This window comes from Mchenga conophoros, linkage group LG19, assembly GCF_057382185.1.
Source record: "Mchenga conophoros isolate Kocher_MC1m ecotype Shallow Benthic linkage group LG19, M_conophoros_male_GT1.1, whole genome shotgun sequence".
NCBI lineage: Eukaryota > Metazoa > Chordata > Actinopteri > Cichliformes > Cichlidae > Mchenga > Mchenga conophoros.
Genome location: NC_140544.1, coordinates 13,118,677 through 13,135,379, shown reverse-complemented (window position 1 = coordinate 13,135,379; position 16,703 = coordinate 13,118,677). Strand labels below are relative to the sequence as shown.

The window sequence follows — 16,703 nt, the reverse complement described above, 5'->3', positions numbered from 1 at the left end:
GACAAAAACAGCCTGCACACTTCTTGGCTCCAAGTAATCGATCTTTAGGAGCTTCCTCAGGCAACACTGTGCACACCTCTCTCTTTTTTTTCCTGCAACATCCTCTCACTTCCGATATTCTTCACCAAATCAATTGATGTCTTTGTTATATAAGGATAAAAAATGAGAGAAATATATCCAGTGAAAGCTCTTAGTAGATAGCATACGTATCACCCTGCTAAATCCTTAGCCTCTTCCAAGACACAAGTGTGAGGATTTCTATTACTATAAAGGTCATATCCAACCTTTAAATGTCACTTCCCTTTGTTGGCAAAAGCCATGATGTTCACAGAACCACCAAGAAGATGCAAATGGTATCAGGTGACATTTAAATGGGTGAAGTCTCATTTATCAGTTTGTTCAGAGTTTCATTTCAAACTCTGCTTTCATCATTTCTAATGTTTCCGGTTGCTTCCTTACTGATTGTGAAACCGTCTCCTGGACGTCAAGACTTGTGTGGAAAATGCGCTAAAAGACGCATGTAGAGGTTTCGCTCTAAAAGATGAATTCGTTAAACAACAAATTAAGTGCCTTAATTTATATTTTTGAAATATGATTTTCATTCAGTGATAATAACCTTTAATAAGAACAACAACAACCTTTCCAATGCAATTAAAGTGAAGCAGCACATTGAAGCATTATTTAAAAAGAAAAGAAAAGAAGCTCTTCATATGCAAATAAGATATTAATGCAGAAGTAGTAATTTGTTGTTTTGATAACTACAGCACAATACTGGTTCAAGAACTTTGATTACAGAATACAAACTACAGTGTTTTTATTTTCTAATAATGAAAATTATAGAAAAATATGAGTAAAACTGGGCAGCTACAAACTCATCTTATTCCTTATCCGTTATTATTTGTTTCTAAAAAATACAGGGGAACCCTGACGTTCTCCTCCTAAATCTCTGAAAGCCTGAACCATCCAACACTAAATCTAAACTAATGTTCAAGAAGCTGTTTTTATGTCCCATCATATTCTGTCATAAACAAATACACACATACTTTCACTCAAACCTTCATGGCCTGCCTCCCATTTTTTATGTACGCATGATGTAGTCAGTGTAACGACATATATGTACTTTTATATTATTGTCTGACACTGCTCTGACGTTTCGTAGCTCCCTTCGGTGAGGTACATTTAAAGAAACCACTGACTGCAGATAAACAAAGAAAAGCTTGTGGTTACACCCACCAGATGCTGAACAATAAATCCCCGCGCTTGAATACCGTAGAGTTTTACAAGGACTTTTTGCCACTTCTTTACCAACATGGTAAATAAAATATTTCAGATTATTAAAATTGCTCGCCACATGAAGACTTCCCTGATTACATTAATAATCGCCCAATTTCATTACTGAAATTCTTTAGACAAACAGAACAGAGAACAGAAAACCAATTTGTAATAACTTTATAATAACATTAACTTTGGTGTTTCCTTACATGCAATTATGTAATTACAGTAACTTGTTATCTGGTATCATTGAAATCCCATCTAATAGTTGTTGCTTAACAAAACATTATTTTTTGGATTCTAATTAAGCATTATTTGCATTTATTCTAAACATTTCATTCCCCATACAATAAAATGCTTTAGTGCACTGAGACAGCAATAAAATGGAAATAAGATGGAGCCAGTCTGCTATCAATTTGGAATTGAATATTGTCAAGTTTGCAATTACATACAATCTGTTTGTGATATTACGGTGAATAACTGTGTTAGATCAATGAAAACAAAGTGTTAACTAGAGGTAAAGCTGAACTTCTGAGTGACCAGCTGACTGCTTAATATGAAATAGAAGTAAACCTATCGTGGCATCTTGGAGTACTGGAAGGGCGAATTGTTTTTTTCAATGCTTTAATTATTTAATTAAAAAAATCTGTCATGCATATTTTAAAAAAAATTAATTCGTTAAATAAAAATGGAATTTAAATGCTTCTGTTATCAGAGCAACAAGCGGATGTTATAATTTATAGGTAATTATTCCATAATTGGGTATCTCATTTTAGCTTTTAGCTTTAACCTTTGCAAACACATCAAATGTTTAAAATGCTACAGCTCTGCAAGCATTATTTTTGTTCACTGCATTTGAAATAAAGCTGGCTGCAAATTGCTACCATCACAAATGAAAGCACGCAGCAAAAGTGACATCATGACTGCTGTGTGGCTGCCATGACAACAGTTTATCTAGTTCAGTGTCAAAACGATGCTAGCATACTGTAAAACCATAAATCATGACATTGGAGCATCTTAGAAACTTGGGCATACATAAAGGAAATGCTAACTATGACAAACACAAACATACCTGTTAAAAAAAAGAATTCTTTTATAGAAATAAAAAAGGCGACTTCTTGTGTCACAAGCGTTTATACATCACAGATGCAACATCAGATAATTCTAACTGATCACCTTTTACAAGCTTTACAAACACCATGAACAAGCAGTGAGCACACAGAACGAAAGAGTACAGCAGACCAACAATAAACGCGACTCGAAACAGCCAGAAACAAACACACAGATGTTTTTCAGTGGTGATAAATGATCAGACAGGTGGAGGGGGAGGTGCAGTGCATGGGTCAAAGGTCAACCTCCCAGAGCTCTGATCTGCCCTACCTTTTCTGACGCAGATCAGCTCATGTACTCCACAGTTACGCTCGCCACCTGGAAAGACAATGCAGTTTCAATGAGCCACGCCGCGATGGAGGGAACACAAGACAAAAACATCACAGCCGCACATTTAAATATGTTGAGACGCATTCGGACACACTTCCACAGAAGGACAGGAATAACACGAATAGAAGACACAGACAGTGACTGGATGGTGACAGCTGGATGTGGACGATTAACACAGAAACATCCTTCTTGCATTTATTAAAGTTTTATTGCACAATTATGCACAATAGCTGGTTATGTGAGCTTCAGCTTAACTTCACTACCTTTTAAATTAAGCTACATTCAGTCAGACTGTCATTGAAAAGTACATTACTAAAAACAATGAAAGTTTGCCATCTAATCCAAAGTCCAAACAGTATGCGTATGTATATACAAAATATACACACAACATATATATACACACATACACTTGTAGCAGGGTCATTTACACTGATACAAGAGCAGCCTTTAGAGTAATTACAACATGTACATGGATTCGCAGTATTTACATTATTATTATTTTTGTACGCAATGTGCATGGTTTGTGTTTCTTATGTGCATACCACAAGTGTGTGGTGTGCATACATGTGTGGAGCTTACAGCACATTGCCCAGAGTTGAATCATCTACTTTACCTGCACAGTCTCACTCTGAACAGGCAAAGCACAGGAAATAACACAAGAACTGAAAAGAAATGAGTAAATATGTAACAACTGTTCAAAACTAGGAGAAGGGTTAGCACGAATCCTTAAAGTGGACAAACTATTCCAGCCCAGCTCTATCTTTAATTAACACAATATTTATCGTTCATTTAATTTATATGGGTAGAAATTGTTTTTTTGCTTCCAGACTTTATGCTAAGCTAAGTGTGCTGCAGAGTACTTTTCACTGGTTCCCTGGTTCATCATTATAACCTACCAGCTTTCAGTGTCTAAACACATATGTCATCCTTTCATTGTTTACCATCCTTCATGATAAACATTCACTGTGTATCATCATTCAATAAAAAAATCTTCTGAAATGAAATGTGAATAATGAATTATAATAATTATCAAGCTTTTACTTGTGTACATTTTCAGCCTCTAACAATCAGTTATTTCCAACACGAGTTTTCCGAGATGTAACATGATTTTTAATTTTTTATTTTTGGGTATGATTGCACCTTTAGTGAAGAGTTTAAGAGAAAAAAATACCAGTTTAAATACCTGTGCTGAGGGGTCACAGTGGAAGGGACAGTGCTTAACATTTTGAAAACACCAATTGGAGAATAAACTTGGTTTGATTTCATGACATTATGTTAAAATGCTCTTCATAGACTACAGCTCTGCATTTAACACCATAATTCCCTCCACACTCACCACCAAGCTGGAGCATCTGGGACTCAGCTCATCTATGTGTCAGTGGATCTCCAACTTCCTAACTGGCAGACCACAGGCAGTAAGGATGGGCGGACATGTCTCAGCCTCCACCACTCTCAGCACTGGAGCCCCCCAGGGGTGTGTTCTGAGCCCCCTGCTGTACTCTCTGTACACATATGACTGTGTGGCCACTACCAGCTCCACCACCATCATCAAGTTTGCTGATGACACCGTCGTGGTGGGCCTGATCTCTGATAACAACGAGACGGCCTACCTGAAGGAGATTAGGAATCTGGAGAACTGGTGCCAGAGGAACAACCTCCTTCTAAACGTCAGTAAGACAAAGGAGCTGATAGTGGACTTCAGCACTAAGCAGGAGAGGAACTACCAGACCCCCGTCATCAACGAGTGCCCAGTGGAGAGAGTGGACAGCTTCAAATACCTCGGAGTTCACATCACGCAGGACCTGTCATGGTCCTGTCACATCAACACCGTGGTGAAAAAGGCCCGACAGCGTCTCTACCACCTCAGACGCTTGAGAGACTTCCAACTGCCCTCCAAGGTGCTCAGGAACTTTTACTCGTGCACCATAGAGAGCATCCTGGCGGGAAACATCTTAACCTGGTTCGGGAACAGCACCATGCAGGACAGACGAGCTCTACAGAGGGTTGTGCGGTCAGCTGAGCGCACCATCCGCTCCGAGCTCCCTGACCTGCACTCAATCTACAGCAGGCGGTGCTGGACCAAGGCCAGGAAGATGGTGAAGGACCTCAGCCATCCCAACAACAGACTGTTCTCTCTGCTGAGGTCAGGAAAGCGATTCCGCTCCCTGAAGACCAACACAGAGAGACTGAGGAGGAGCTTCTTCCCGCAGGCGATACGGTCTCTCAATCACACCACCACACAGTACTGACCCACACATATGGTTCTTACACACACACTGGACTTTCTGGACTTTGGTTTTGCACAACACTGGTCACTATATTCTTCATTTCCGGTTAATACTTGTACAGCTGCTGTTATTGTGTATATATTTATTTATATTTAGATTTCTTCATACATTCTTATATAGTTCTATATTGTGTATTGTGTATTTTATTGTACAGTTATTTTATTTTCAACTTTAATTTATATATTTTATCTTTATCTTATTCTTCCCAGTTAAATTTACCCTTCATTCTAATTTGTGTTGTACAGTTATTTCATTTTTAACCTCAATTTATATTTTATTCCTTCCTAGTTAAATTTACCCTTTTTAATTTTTCATATTTATTTCCTATCTTATTCATAGCCTTTTCCTTTTTTGTTCTCTTTAGGTCACGAGCAGTTGTCCAAGCATTTCACTACATATCGTACTGTGTATGACTGTGTACGTGACAAATAAAATTTGAATTTGAATTTGAATTTGACTGCATTAGCATTTTTCTTACATTTCAGCCATAATATAAATTATTTATTCCTTTATTTATTTCAGTCGCTAAAAAAATTAATCATCATTACTCATCATTACGTCCTTACTTATACAAACTTTAACATACTAACTGAATATTAAAACAACATTAGAAATGTGCAGTGGTTTAAGATGTTCGCTTACAACAAAACTCTAAAGACTTTTCTTTTAGGGAGCATTAAACCTGTAAGGAATCACCTTCAAAGCCAAACCTGAGTATACATGCAGTCAGTCTGCAGCCCCTCTGACATTTAAAAAGCCCACAACATAAGATTGTAAGATATTTAACTGTGTATCTTTGTGCAAAACAAAGGCTCAACATTTTAAAACATCCTTAAATCCATCTGACTGCAGCTCGCTGGCTCACTAAACATGGATTGAAAATGGATCTGACTGCACAAAGCACCACTGATCCTTATCCATGAGAAAAAAAACTGGAAGCACAGGGTGTCTTTTAATCCCTCTGCATATCCTGGAATAAACCACACACTCGTGTATCACAGTTTGATTGTTGCATAAACAATACAGTATCTCATGCTGTTATTCAATCATAATAAAAATGGGAACAACCAAACAAATAGTTAAGGGAGTTTGATCTGAAAGTCTGGCATCAGACAACAGTTCAGCCGCTGACGTTCTCTGTGGGTCTGAGTTTTATCAACACTCTGTCAGCCCAGCGGGCCGGACTCGATGGATGGCAGCTCCACGTTGAGCTCAGCAGTGGGCACCCACCTAAGCTTCAGTATATCATGAGGTAGACACCCAGTCACTGTTTTTCAAACTCTTTACAGAGAGTTCACAGCAGCTTTCTGCCGCAGACGGCCTTTCAGACGGTGACTGTAATTCAGAACTATTACTCACACTTGTGAGGGCCTCCCGGTCTCTGAGCTCAACGGCTGCCTCTGGGATCTGCCTACAGGTTGAGCAGCTCTGGCTGAATTCAGACAGTGTAGTGGTTTGTACAGGGCTGAACAAAGGCAACAAAAGGCTGAAAGCACTGAAACAAAAGGCATCACAGCAGCGTAAAGCCAAAGAATCTAGACCTTTACTTCAGAGCATTACTTGTACCAAGCTAACAATGAAACGGTGGAAGGTCCAGGTCGGTTTGTCAGTGAAAAAAAAGAAAAAGATGTGAAACTATCAAAGCGTATCAAATTAAATCCAACAAATGAGAAAAAAGGCTACTTTAAAATGGGATGCCAAAATTATAAAATATAAAAGTGTACAAAAGTAAAAGTTCTTTGTTTTTTTAATGTTTTTTGTTTCTGAGAAAAATGAGATCCAAATAAGACGCCATTCGTTGTAAATCTCGATAGAACAGTGGCAGTATAATGTCCTCCTAAGTGGATATCAGGCCCTTGTAGAGCAAAATTTAGTATTTTGGTCTAGACAACCCAAAATGTGATGTCCACATATGTGGACGCCAGGTCCTCTCTAAACAGAGAGGTCAAGAGAGAGGCCAACATTGAATTACCTTAAACCTGCCTTCCCTTTGATGGCCAGCAGAGGGTCAGAGTCAAAGCTCGCCAGGTCAAAAACAAGTGTATTTATATATTACTACCATAGCTGGACTGGCCGGTGGGCCGATGGTGATTTTTCGTTTTTATGCGCCAATGATTTGTTTCATTTTTAATTTTTTTTATAACAGTATAAACAATGAGAGGTGGTGGATTGGTTGTTTGGTGGTGGCTATGGCGGAGCTGCCACAAGAGGCCAGGTGGATGAGGGAGAGGGGAGGCAGGAGGAGGAGAGACCCAAGGCAGCCGCCGGTCCGAATGTCAGGTGAACTGAACTTCATGTAAGAAGTTATGACCTGCAGTCTATCTGGGTCAGATATAAACCAAGTTTAGGTGGAGTTTATTTTCGTTTTGCTGACTTTTTACCGTCAGTTACAATAACTCGTACTGTGTACTGGCTAGCATGACGGAGTTTCTATACAGCTTGGTGGGTGCTATGATTTTACTGATAGTGAACTTTATTTTATTCATAAGGTTAGTTAGTAGAGTTGCCAACCGTGACCCGTCCCCTAAAAAACGGAATCGTCTCGTATTCAGAGAAAATATTACACGTTTCGTATCGAGGTGAAAAGGAATACAGTTTGTCCCGGACTTCAGCTACAATGAAAAAAGACACAAAGCTGGATTTATTCTGCGTCTTTATGAGCACAGCTGCCTCTTCTTCTCTCATTCAATCATGAAAGTGATCAGTGATCAGCTGATCGGCTTTTCTCTCTTGTTTGTTTATCGCCCACTTTGCGCCAGAAAGAGGAAACCAGCGGATGTCGCGGTAAACAACAGCAGCACGTTTAAGCTTGATCAGCTGTTGTTAGAATTTATTTAATATTAATTTCTAGTATCAGCTGATGTTTGCTGGAGCCACAGCTGTAAAAGCTGCTGATCATTATGTCGGTTTGGATATGTGGTGAGAGGGAAACATGAAGATGAAACCAGGAGATGTCCTTACTGAATCATCAGAGCTGAACAGGTGATGGAGAAACAGGTTTACCTTTTAGGTGACATGAATGAGTTGAAGGGAAGTTATGAACTGTGTCACCGCTTATTTTGATTGCCATTGTTTTGCACATAAATCTATTTTCAAATTCAATTTTTTTGGTCTCCATTTATTTATCCATGCTATTTGTATTTTATCTATTTGTTCATTGTACAGAGAAATGCTTTTTCTGTGCACACATGACAATAAACGCTTTGACTATTGAATGGTAAGTAAATTCAGATAGCATCGAGATAACCTGGCTATGTTGAAATCGATTCACAGTAAAGACCTCAGGCTTCCTAACATGGCCACATCCAGCTCTCACACTGTTACAGCTAACACGCAGCATCATTAGCACCACCATCAGTTTTCCGTGAACATGAAAGCAACTCATCGCTGCTCAAACAGCCTCAGGAAGTGCTATCAATCCATTAACCCAATGCCACAGAAAACCTGATAAAACCTGAAGACCTGAGCCGGTGTGTGACAGATAGTTACTGCATGTAAACACAGCTTCTTAAGAAAGTTAAGAAAGCGCCTGAAATCTTTCTTGCCAAACAAGCAGCCGAGGACGGATCTGCTGTTCGATTTGGCAGCTGTGTGTGGGAGGATGCTCCTTTTTCATTCCTCCTTCACTCATCTCACACACAAACACACAAACACAATAAACACACACAGACTTCATGTTTGTCAAAAATAACATTTTCCCCGTTGCCAGTCCGCAGTGCTGGTTGCTCGTATCGCGCTACCAGCCAAATATTCAGCTGATAAAAACTTGAAACAGCCATTTCAGTTGGCATTGTTGCATTCCAATGCTCATGTCACAAAACTGACTAGTCTCTCCATGACAAAGCAAAACCTTTACCAACCAACTACAAAGCAGATTACAGGAATCCACTGGTGTTTCAGTGTTTCTGTGATACATTAAAAGTGACTTTAAAGCTTCGATAAAGCTCCGCATCAATGTGTGTGAATTTGGGTTGTAGTCCAACAGCACTTATTCAGTACAAGCAAAAAAACCAGAGCAGCATATTAACAGGCTACCAGTCCGTTTATTATCTCCCTTTTCCTGTCGCAACTCATGACAAGCACAGTCGACAATATAAACGATGGATGATGTAGCTACAGAGTTTTTGAAGAAAATTCCTCCCCAGTTCTTCACATACAATCAGACGTATGTGAAGATAAGAGACTCCAGATAAGCTTCAGTGTGTAAACTTCACTTTTAATATTACAATTCAGAAATGAGAAGAAAAAATCAGATTTATGCAGTAACTTTACTGATGTGCTGATGATGTAAAAGGACAGACAGGCTTTTGTCATTACATAGAAGCTCGCATGATCACATGATTTCCAAACAAGTTGCCCGCTGTCATTAAAACACGGCATGAAGATTGAGGTTCTTGTTTATCCCCCTTCTTTCACCAGGGAGCATGTCTTGCTACTGCAAACTAAATCAAGGTGAAGTCTGTGGCTTCCCAGTCTTTCCTCATTCAGACGTCTGGGGCCAGACTGGGAGCATTTATAGAGTTTGTCCCAGATTTTTTAAGGAATCTCCTCGACCTGCCTCCTGTAATCAGGCTGCCGAGGCGTACGTGTCTGGCCAGGAGAGATGGATGAACTCAGGCTGCAGCACAGAAAGTTCAGCTAAAACAAAAACGGACAGATAATTTTTCTTGTTTGAGGTCGGTGCAGAAAAGGAAGTGTTATGAAAAGAAAACTCAGGGAGACAAACTTGTTGTGTTTCTCTTGTTAACAATCAAAGTTATATTTGGTATGCCTGATACAAAAATGTTTGAATTAAACAAGTAGCAAGAAGGTTATTTTCTTTTTATTCACCAGAAATCCCCTGACTTTTTAATGTGTATGTGAAAAAATGCTGAATGACTCTTTCGGTTCGTTTATTAATAAATTATATTAAACAAATAGCCAAAAATAGGCGAGTACAACTGAGTGTACATAGGGAACTGAGCCACGTGCAGGAAAATCACTAAATGTCTTTCTTGAAGCTCCAGGAGGGAAAGTCGTACCACATCAGGCTGTTCATGAAACATGTGCTGCGATGAGTTCAGGTTGATACAGTATAATAAAGATTAGCCTACTTTACCAACAGCTCAGCTCTAAGATGGCAAAGCAGCACCAGTTTCCTTCATACCTACATCTCCACAGCATGGTCTGCTGAACTGGATTTCCTTCCCGGTGTGAAATCACAGCTTTTTAATACAGTAGCATCCCAGCGGATGGAAACATTTCTTTAAACATACTAAAGTTGATTCTTTATTTTTAGACCTGATTTGCCTAATTTAGCGTCACTCATAAGATGTTAATAGCTTGAACATGAAATTAAGATGACAGACAATTATCTCCAAATCAGCCCACAGCTGTTATATTTAAACCTCAATCTGTCTCTGGATGTTGCTGCTGGAACAAAGTCTGTCGATGTCACAATGAGCTATGAATTAACATTTGCTCTACTTGCTTATAATCGGTTTTATTTTTTTGCCAGCCTCCCTCGTTGGTCCTATGCCAAGTGGACAGCCAATCAGTCGCTAAACTGCACAAAATCCTCCCAGTAACAAATCCCTCAGTCTGCCTCAAATGGATAACAAGCGCTGAAATGACAGGAAAATCAAATATACAGCAAAAGCATTGTTGATTCATCTTTGTATCTTTGTTGTGCCAGCGGGTAAAACACATGGACCACATGAGCGCGTCCAAGGGAAACATACACTCTGGAAAAAACCTGCTTGCTCATTAAAAGCTTCCCATCCTGCGAGAGATAAACAGTTAAAGACAAGAGTCTGAAACCACGCAGAAGAGTGAGGTCTGTGTCCACATTTCATCTTCATCTTACAATATAAACAAGTCAAAGTTTTTCTGTGGAAGCCTTCAGTGTCTTTCCTTTTAGTCCAGGATTAATCAAGTCTTGGAAGCTGATAATGACACCTGACAGTGTTCTTAATCAAACCAGTGAGTTTAATTTAGTTAATCTGTTAAACAGATTTAACAGAAAGTCCTTTCAGGTTCCTGTCAGCCTGTCTCAGTCCAGATAGACTATTTCTGTTAGCTCATTAACAATTTTAACTTGTGTTTACGTACCATAAATGACAAAATCAGTCACCATCAAAGTTCAAATATATAATGCTGAATACTCCAACAGTGAAGATGACAATTTAACATTAATACAACGTCTTTGCTCGGTCAATTGAGCTGGCAGTTTAGGTGATGTTTTCTTTTTCCCACCTCTGAAAATAGGTAGATAAACATATTCTCTGGCCACTTCAGTCAGTACACCATTCAACTGCTTCAACGCAAATATCCGATCAGCCAATCACATGGCAGCTGATCAGATAATTTAGGCATGTAGATTTGGTCAACATGATCTGCTGAAGTTCAAAGCAGGTCCCTCTCCTCCTTCTTTTCAGGAGGAAAAAAAAGTACTTTAGTCAGCAGTCCCCAAACTTTTTTGCACCACGGACCGGTTTTTGTCCAACAATATTTTCACGGACCGGCCTTTAAAGTGTTGCAGATAAATACAACAAAGTAAAACCAGTGCTGATACCCAAAAAAAAAAAAAAAAAAAACGAACATTTATTCATGATGCACAGGAAAAGACCCAGGGAACCTGAGTTAATGATAAAAACGATTTAAAAAACAAACAAACAATAAAAACCCTGAAAACCATAAATGTCAACCCGAGCCTCAACTCTCGCAACGACTCACAGACCGGGACCAGTCCATGGCCCGAGGGTTGGGGACTGCTCCTTTAAGTAACTTTGAATGTGGTGCCAGATGGACTGGTCTGAGTGTTTTTCATCATGGATGAGCACCTGACAAATGTGCAGTATCTGTGTGATGCTATTATGTTAATATGGACCAAAAAACTTCATTTTGGACTCTACCAGCTGTTGGGGGAGATATTTTTAGCAGGTAATGCTGAGTTGTGTTAACCAGAGATTTGTTCAAATGTTTCGTGGAGACAACAGAAATCCTCGTGCCGTTAGATTTAAACACTGCATCTTAAAGTTGACCTGAAAACAAACCAATTAGCAAAAACAGCTAAAGCAAATCAACAGGTGAAAATTGTCCACAGGTTTCTCACTGCATGCAACACCTCACGTGGTCAGTTCATCCAGTTTTTTCTAAAAATATGGGATGAACTTTAATTGGAGCATCATATAATGAATTAACAATAATAACTGCTTTCCAAGGAGCATGTGCTCTTTTCCAGCTACACTGTCTCACAGCTTGTTTCATCTCAAATGGTCGGCAGATACTGGCAATCATCGCCTCACATCCTGTTTCTCGCTCTGCAATAACAAACAGTGGCATGTCATGAAGATGGAGAGGAAAATGGAGATGGAGTCTCCAGTCCAGAGGAAGCACGGGCCTAATGTTTTCAGATGTTTTGTCTATCAGATCTAAAATGACATATGGAACAGTCGTATATTTCAAACTGGCAAAACCGGTGGAAAAAAGGTGCCAGAAGCAAAGTGACCTGGCAGGGATTTCACTTCGATTTGGAAGTCTAAATGTCAGCACGTAGAGCTCCACTTAACACATAATATTTCCACAGCTCAACACACCCTGGCCTGCCTACTCTGCACTTGGCTCTAGCTCAGGATTCGACAAGTCTTCATGCACGCCGCGCAGACAGAACAGCACGCACGCGAGCTGCCCGCTTTCGATCTGCCAGCCAGAGAGCCGGACTTAACCAGGATATGTGAAATCCATTTTCCAGTCGATCTGAGTACAGCTTGTTGCAGGAGCTGATGCATGCAGTGGAGCCCGTCGACATAACATTTGGTTTCTGCAAAATTGGTCCCTTTTAAACAAATTAAAGACTACTTTCAGAGATTTTTAAAATTTCACAAGCTCCTTTAAACTGCTCAGTGATCTTTTCACAAACAGCGTGCCGGGCATGTCCAAAAGTGATGCTTTAGGAGCTCTAACATTTGGGAAGCAGCAGGCTTTGATAATGGTGATTTAAGGCGATTCAGCGGCGCATTAGTAAAATAAACAGAGCTGATGACAAAGCTGAATGTCACTGAATACATTATTAAAGTCTCCCAGTACTCTCTAAAGTAGCCTTTAGGCATCAAGGTAGGTGAAATTGGAGAGCCGCACTTCACTCAAGCCTTCGGGCTAAAAATGAAAAAATTAACAATGCTTATAATGTTCCTGCCAGTTTCCTCTTTAAATTCATCTCCCATTCAAGTGCGCAAAAGCTTCTGCAAACTGATTCCCTCCGGCTTCTTAAATGTGAGAATTTGCTGCTTTTCCCACAGATTCCAATTGTGTTTATAGATGAAGAGATGGGTGTATGAGAAGCTGAATACATACAGGCTTTCTAAAATGAAAGATTTAAAAATAACTGATTCTTGTCTGCAACGTGCAACATGTTCATCTTTGCTTTGCTCTGGTAAAACTGATGGAGCAGCATAAGAACCAGTTCTCAACCTGCAGCAGGTCGTGGTTAGACTGACCCTCCTTCTTAATGCAGATCACGAGAGGAGAAACAGTAAGGCCAGTCAGCTGCAGGCCAAGAAAGAGAATTACCCAGTGATTAATCATTAAAATAAAAAGCTAACGTGAGCTGCAAAATATACCTGGATAGGTGTTAATACACACAGACAGACTGCCCAAGTAAAGTTGCTGATATCCCTTTGTTTCTTTTCTTTTTAGACATTTAACTGAAAATAAATTTAAATTTGTTTTGTTTTTTTCACCACTTTTTCTAATATTTAATTCAAGAATAAATCCTTTGCATGTCTTTGCGGTTTAAAGTGATTTATACACTACATTATTAAAAGTGTTGACAGCACAGAAGGAGTTTCACTGGCCAGTGATCTTGATATTAAGAGTTGTGCGTCATTCCTCGACCAGCAGTTTAAACACTGCTCTACTATCTTGCACCAGAAATGACAGTTGGTTGAAGAAATCTTTCCTATATTATTGAAGCACAGCAGCCTTGCTTGCCTTTTAGTTCTAAGATGTTACACCATCTCCTGCCATTAGCTGGAGCTGCTGTCCCAACAGGCGGCTGACACGTCCTCTCCGAGGAGGGTTGAAAAGTAGATGACAGCTGTGCAAACTGGTACACTTTGATGCAGAAAATGAGCGACTGTTTGTTGGTGATATAAAGTAAAACTTGCATAATGCGAGCGGAGAGACAAGTAACAACAGTCTGCGCGGGTGTCTGAACACCAGTCTGCAAACGTAGCTGACATTGTGCACGTGTAACTTGATAAACAGCATGAATGCCGCAAGTTTCAGAGATTACTGAAAACGTTCATCTAAAAGACACATGCAATATTAGCATGGCCGGTGTTTAATCTGGTCCATTAGTTGGGGCTCAGTTTTAAGTGGTTTCTTACAGAGAGACTAATTCTCCTTTTAAAAGCTCGTAAATTATTCATCAGAAATATCCCTTTAAATTAGATGATGTGCTGTGATCTAAACAATGCCTTCCCCACAGCTCAATTCGTTGCCTTGAAATTAATCGACTTGTGTTTTCCAACACCTCGTGACGTTCACCCAACCTAACATCACAAGTACAGACAGAAACACAGCCTCCCACTGGTGCCGAGAGACCGATCCCTGGATGCTGCAGGTGTCAGTCAGCCCCACAGCTGCTCCATAAATCTCGGCGGGGCCGACTAGCTCCAGCAAACCACTACTCTTCAGGAAACGGCACTTTGCTGACTAATGCTAGTGAGGAAGTTGAGGTTACGGGTGTGGTTGAATAAAGCTCTATGTCAGATGGCATGAAGGAGGAGGCATGATGGTGGCAGAACAGAGCCGGTGACCTACGCCTTTCTAATATATTTAGTGACCACTAATTGTTTTCTGACATGTTTCATCCACGTGACTGTTTTGTTTAAAGTCTGAACCTGTTGTTAAAATTTTAGACAAAAAAAAGCAAACTGATAGACAAAGCTGCAGCAGCAAATTTAGCTCTTCCATCACACATGAATGACTCACACGCTTAAAGTGTTTCTTTACTTTATGTGCTGATCAGAGCCCGAAGGCCCAAAGAGAATGGATGGTCTATTTGCCTAGATTACAGCTGGAGTTCACGTCACTGTGCTGTTTTCTAGAGGTGATCTCTGCTGTCCTGTATTCCTCACGACCTATTATTTTATCACCTCCCTCCAAAGACTAGCGAGAACTTTATAACTTTACAGTTTCAGATGCTAAGATAATAAGATTTAGATGACACCAGTGCCATTATCAGTGATGTTTTTATGTTGCCTCAGTTTTCTGTGTTGAAAAACGTAGGTCCACATATGTTTATTTTTACAGGTTTAATAGTAGAAAGATAAAAAGCATCTGGCTTCTTATCTTCTGTGTACTGTGCAAAGAATCAAGAATCGATAAGCTTGGATACTGCCCGGGTAGGTGGGCAACATTTCTGAATTTCCATCCCCAACTCTGATATTCTACATACTAAACAAAAGGGAAACACAGCAGGAGAGGATACTGTATCAAACATATTAAATTAACTAAACTGAAATCAATCCTCCAGCATATATTCACACAGTCACACAATGAAATGCTGAACACATCAATTTAAAAGGACTAACACTGACTTATTTGTCTCTGCATTTCATAGACTGTGTGGGTTTTTCAGCACCGCTGCACCTGGGAACATGCCTGTGAAAAGTTGGTTCCAAAATGTTGTGATGCTGTGTAAAATATCAATAAAAACCAAATGCAATGATTTGACAATCTCATGAACCCAGATTTTATTCACAGCAGAACTTAAAAGTCATTTCAAATGATTAGACTGGAAAAAAAGATCATTTTTGAATTTGATGGCAGCAACATGTCTCAATAAAGTTGGGGCCCGGCCATGTTTACCATTCAAGACAGTCTGGGAACTGAGGAGACCTCCTGCTGGACTTTTGGGAGAAGAAAGGTGTCCCATTCTTGCCTGATACAAAATTCAAATTCAAATTTTCTTACAATGATAGATTTTCACAGTCGTTTGATTTGATTTCTATGTTTTACTTTGGATAAAATCTGGGTTTGTCAGATTTACAAATGACTGCATTTTTAGTGTTGTATAAATCTGACACAAAAACTTTGCCGCAGGCTGAGAGCAGTTGCCCACCTCTCTTTTTAGCAGCGATGCCTGCAGGGACAAGTCTAAAACTGGAATAGGAATTTAATTTAATGAATTTTCACCACTGAAATATTTGTGCTGATTAAACCAGCAGTGTGTAAAGCAATTAAATGAGCTTATTTGTACTTACTAGAGGCTAGTAAAACTCTGATCTACTGGCCTGGGAGTCAGTGCGGAAAAATGTTGTTATGTTTGAGGCTGAAAAAATTATAAAGAATTGTTTCAAATAATGCAATTAAAAAATGTCAGCAACTTCCTGTAAAGACTCCACAATGGAGAACACTGGCTTGTATGCTCATCCGCACACACTCATACAATATTTCATCCTATGCATTCAGCACCTTCACAAAACAGGAAGAAACCAGATTATTTGGGATTAAATGCCATGCTCGCAGGCACATCAGCATGCAGACTGAAAGACTGGGGCAGGACCAACAACTTTACAATCACTGGATACCTGGCCCTTCCTCCTTACCAGCAACAGTATAATCAAAATTTTAAACAAATATCCTCATATGTGGCTCTCATTTTTCTTAAAAACAAAAATAAGGTAAAAGAAATAATCTGGTAATTCTTTGTTTTTA

General features: G+C 39.5%; 1 protein-coding gene across 4 annotated transcripts in view; it reads right to left on the bottom strand.

Moving 5' to 3' along the window:
* syt14a (synaptotagmin XIVa) overlaps positions 1-16,703 on the bottom strand; it is a 54,054-nt gene that overhangs the window by 36,435 nt on the left and 916 nt on the right. For 3 of the 4 annotated variants that reach the window (XM_085257148.1, XM_085257150.1, XM_085257151.1), the window contains exon 2: positions 2,653-2,700. The exons of the other annotated variant lie outside the window; for it this stretch is intronic. In XM_085257148.1, the coding sequence (XP_085113274.1) occupies positions 2,653-2,700 (48 nt within the window). The remainder of the gene's footprint in view (positions 1-2,652; positions 2,701-16,703) is intronic. 4 annotated transcript variants of the gene reach the window in all.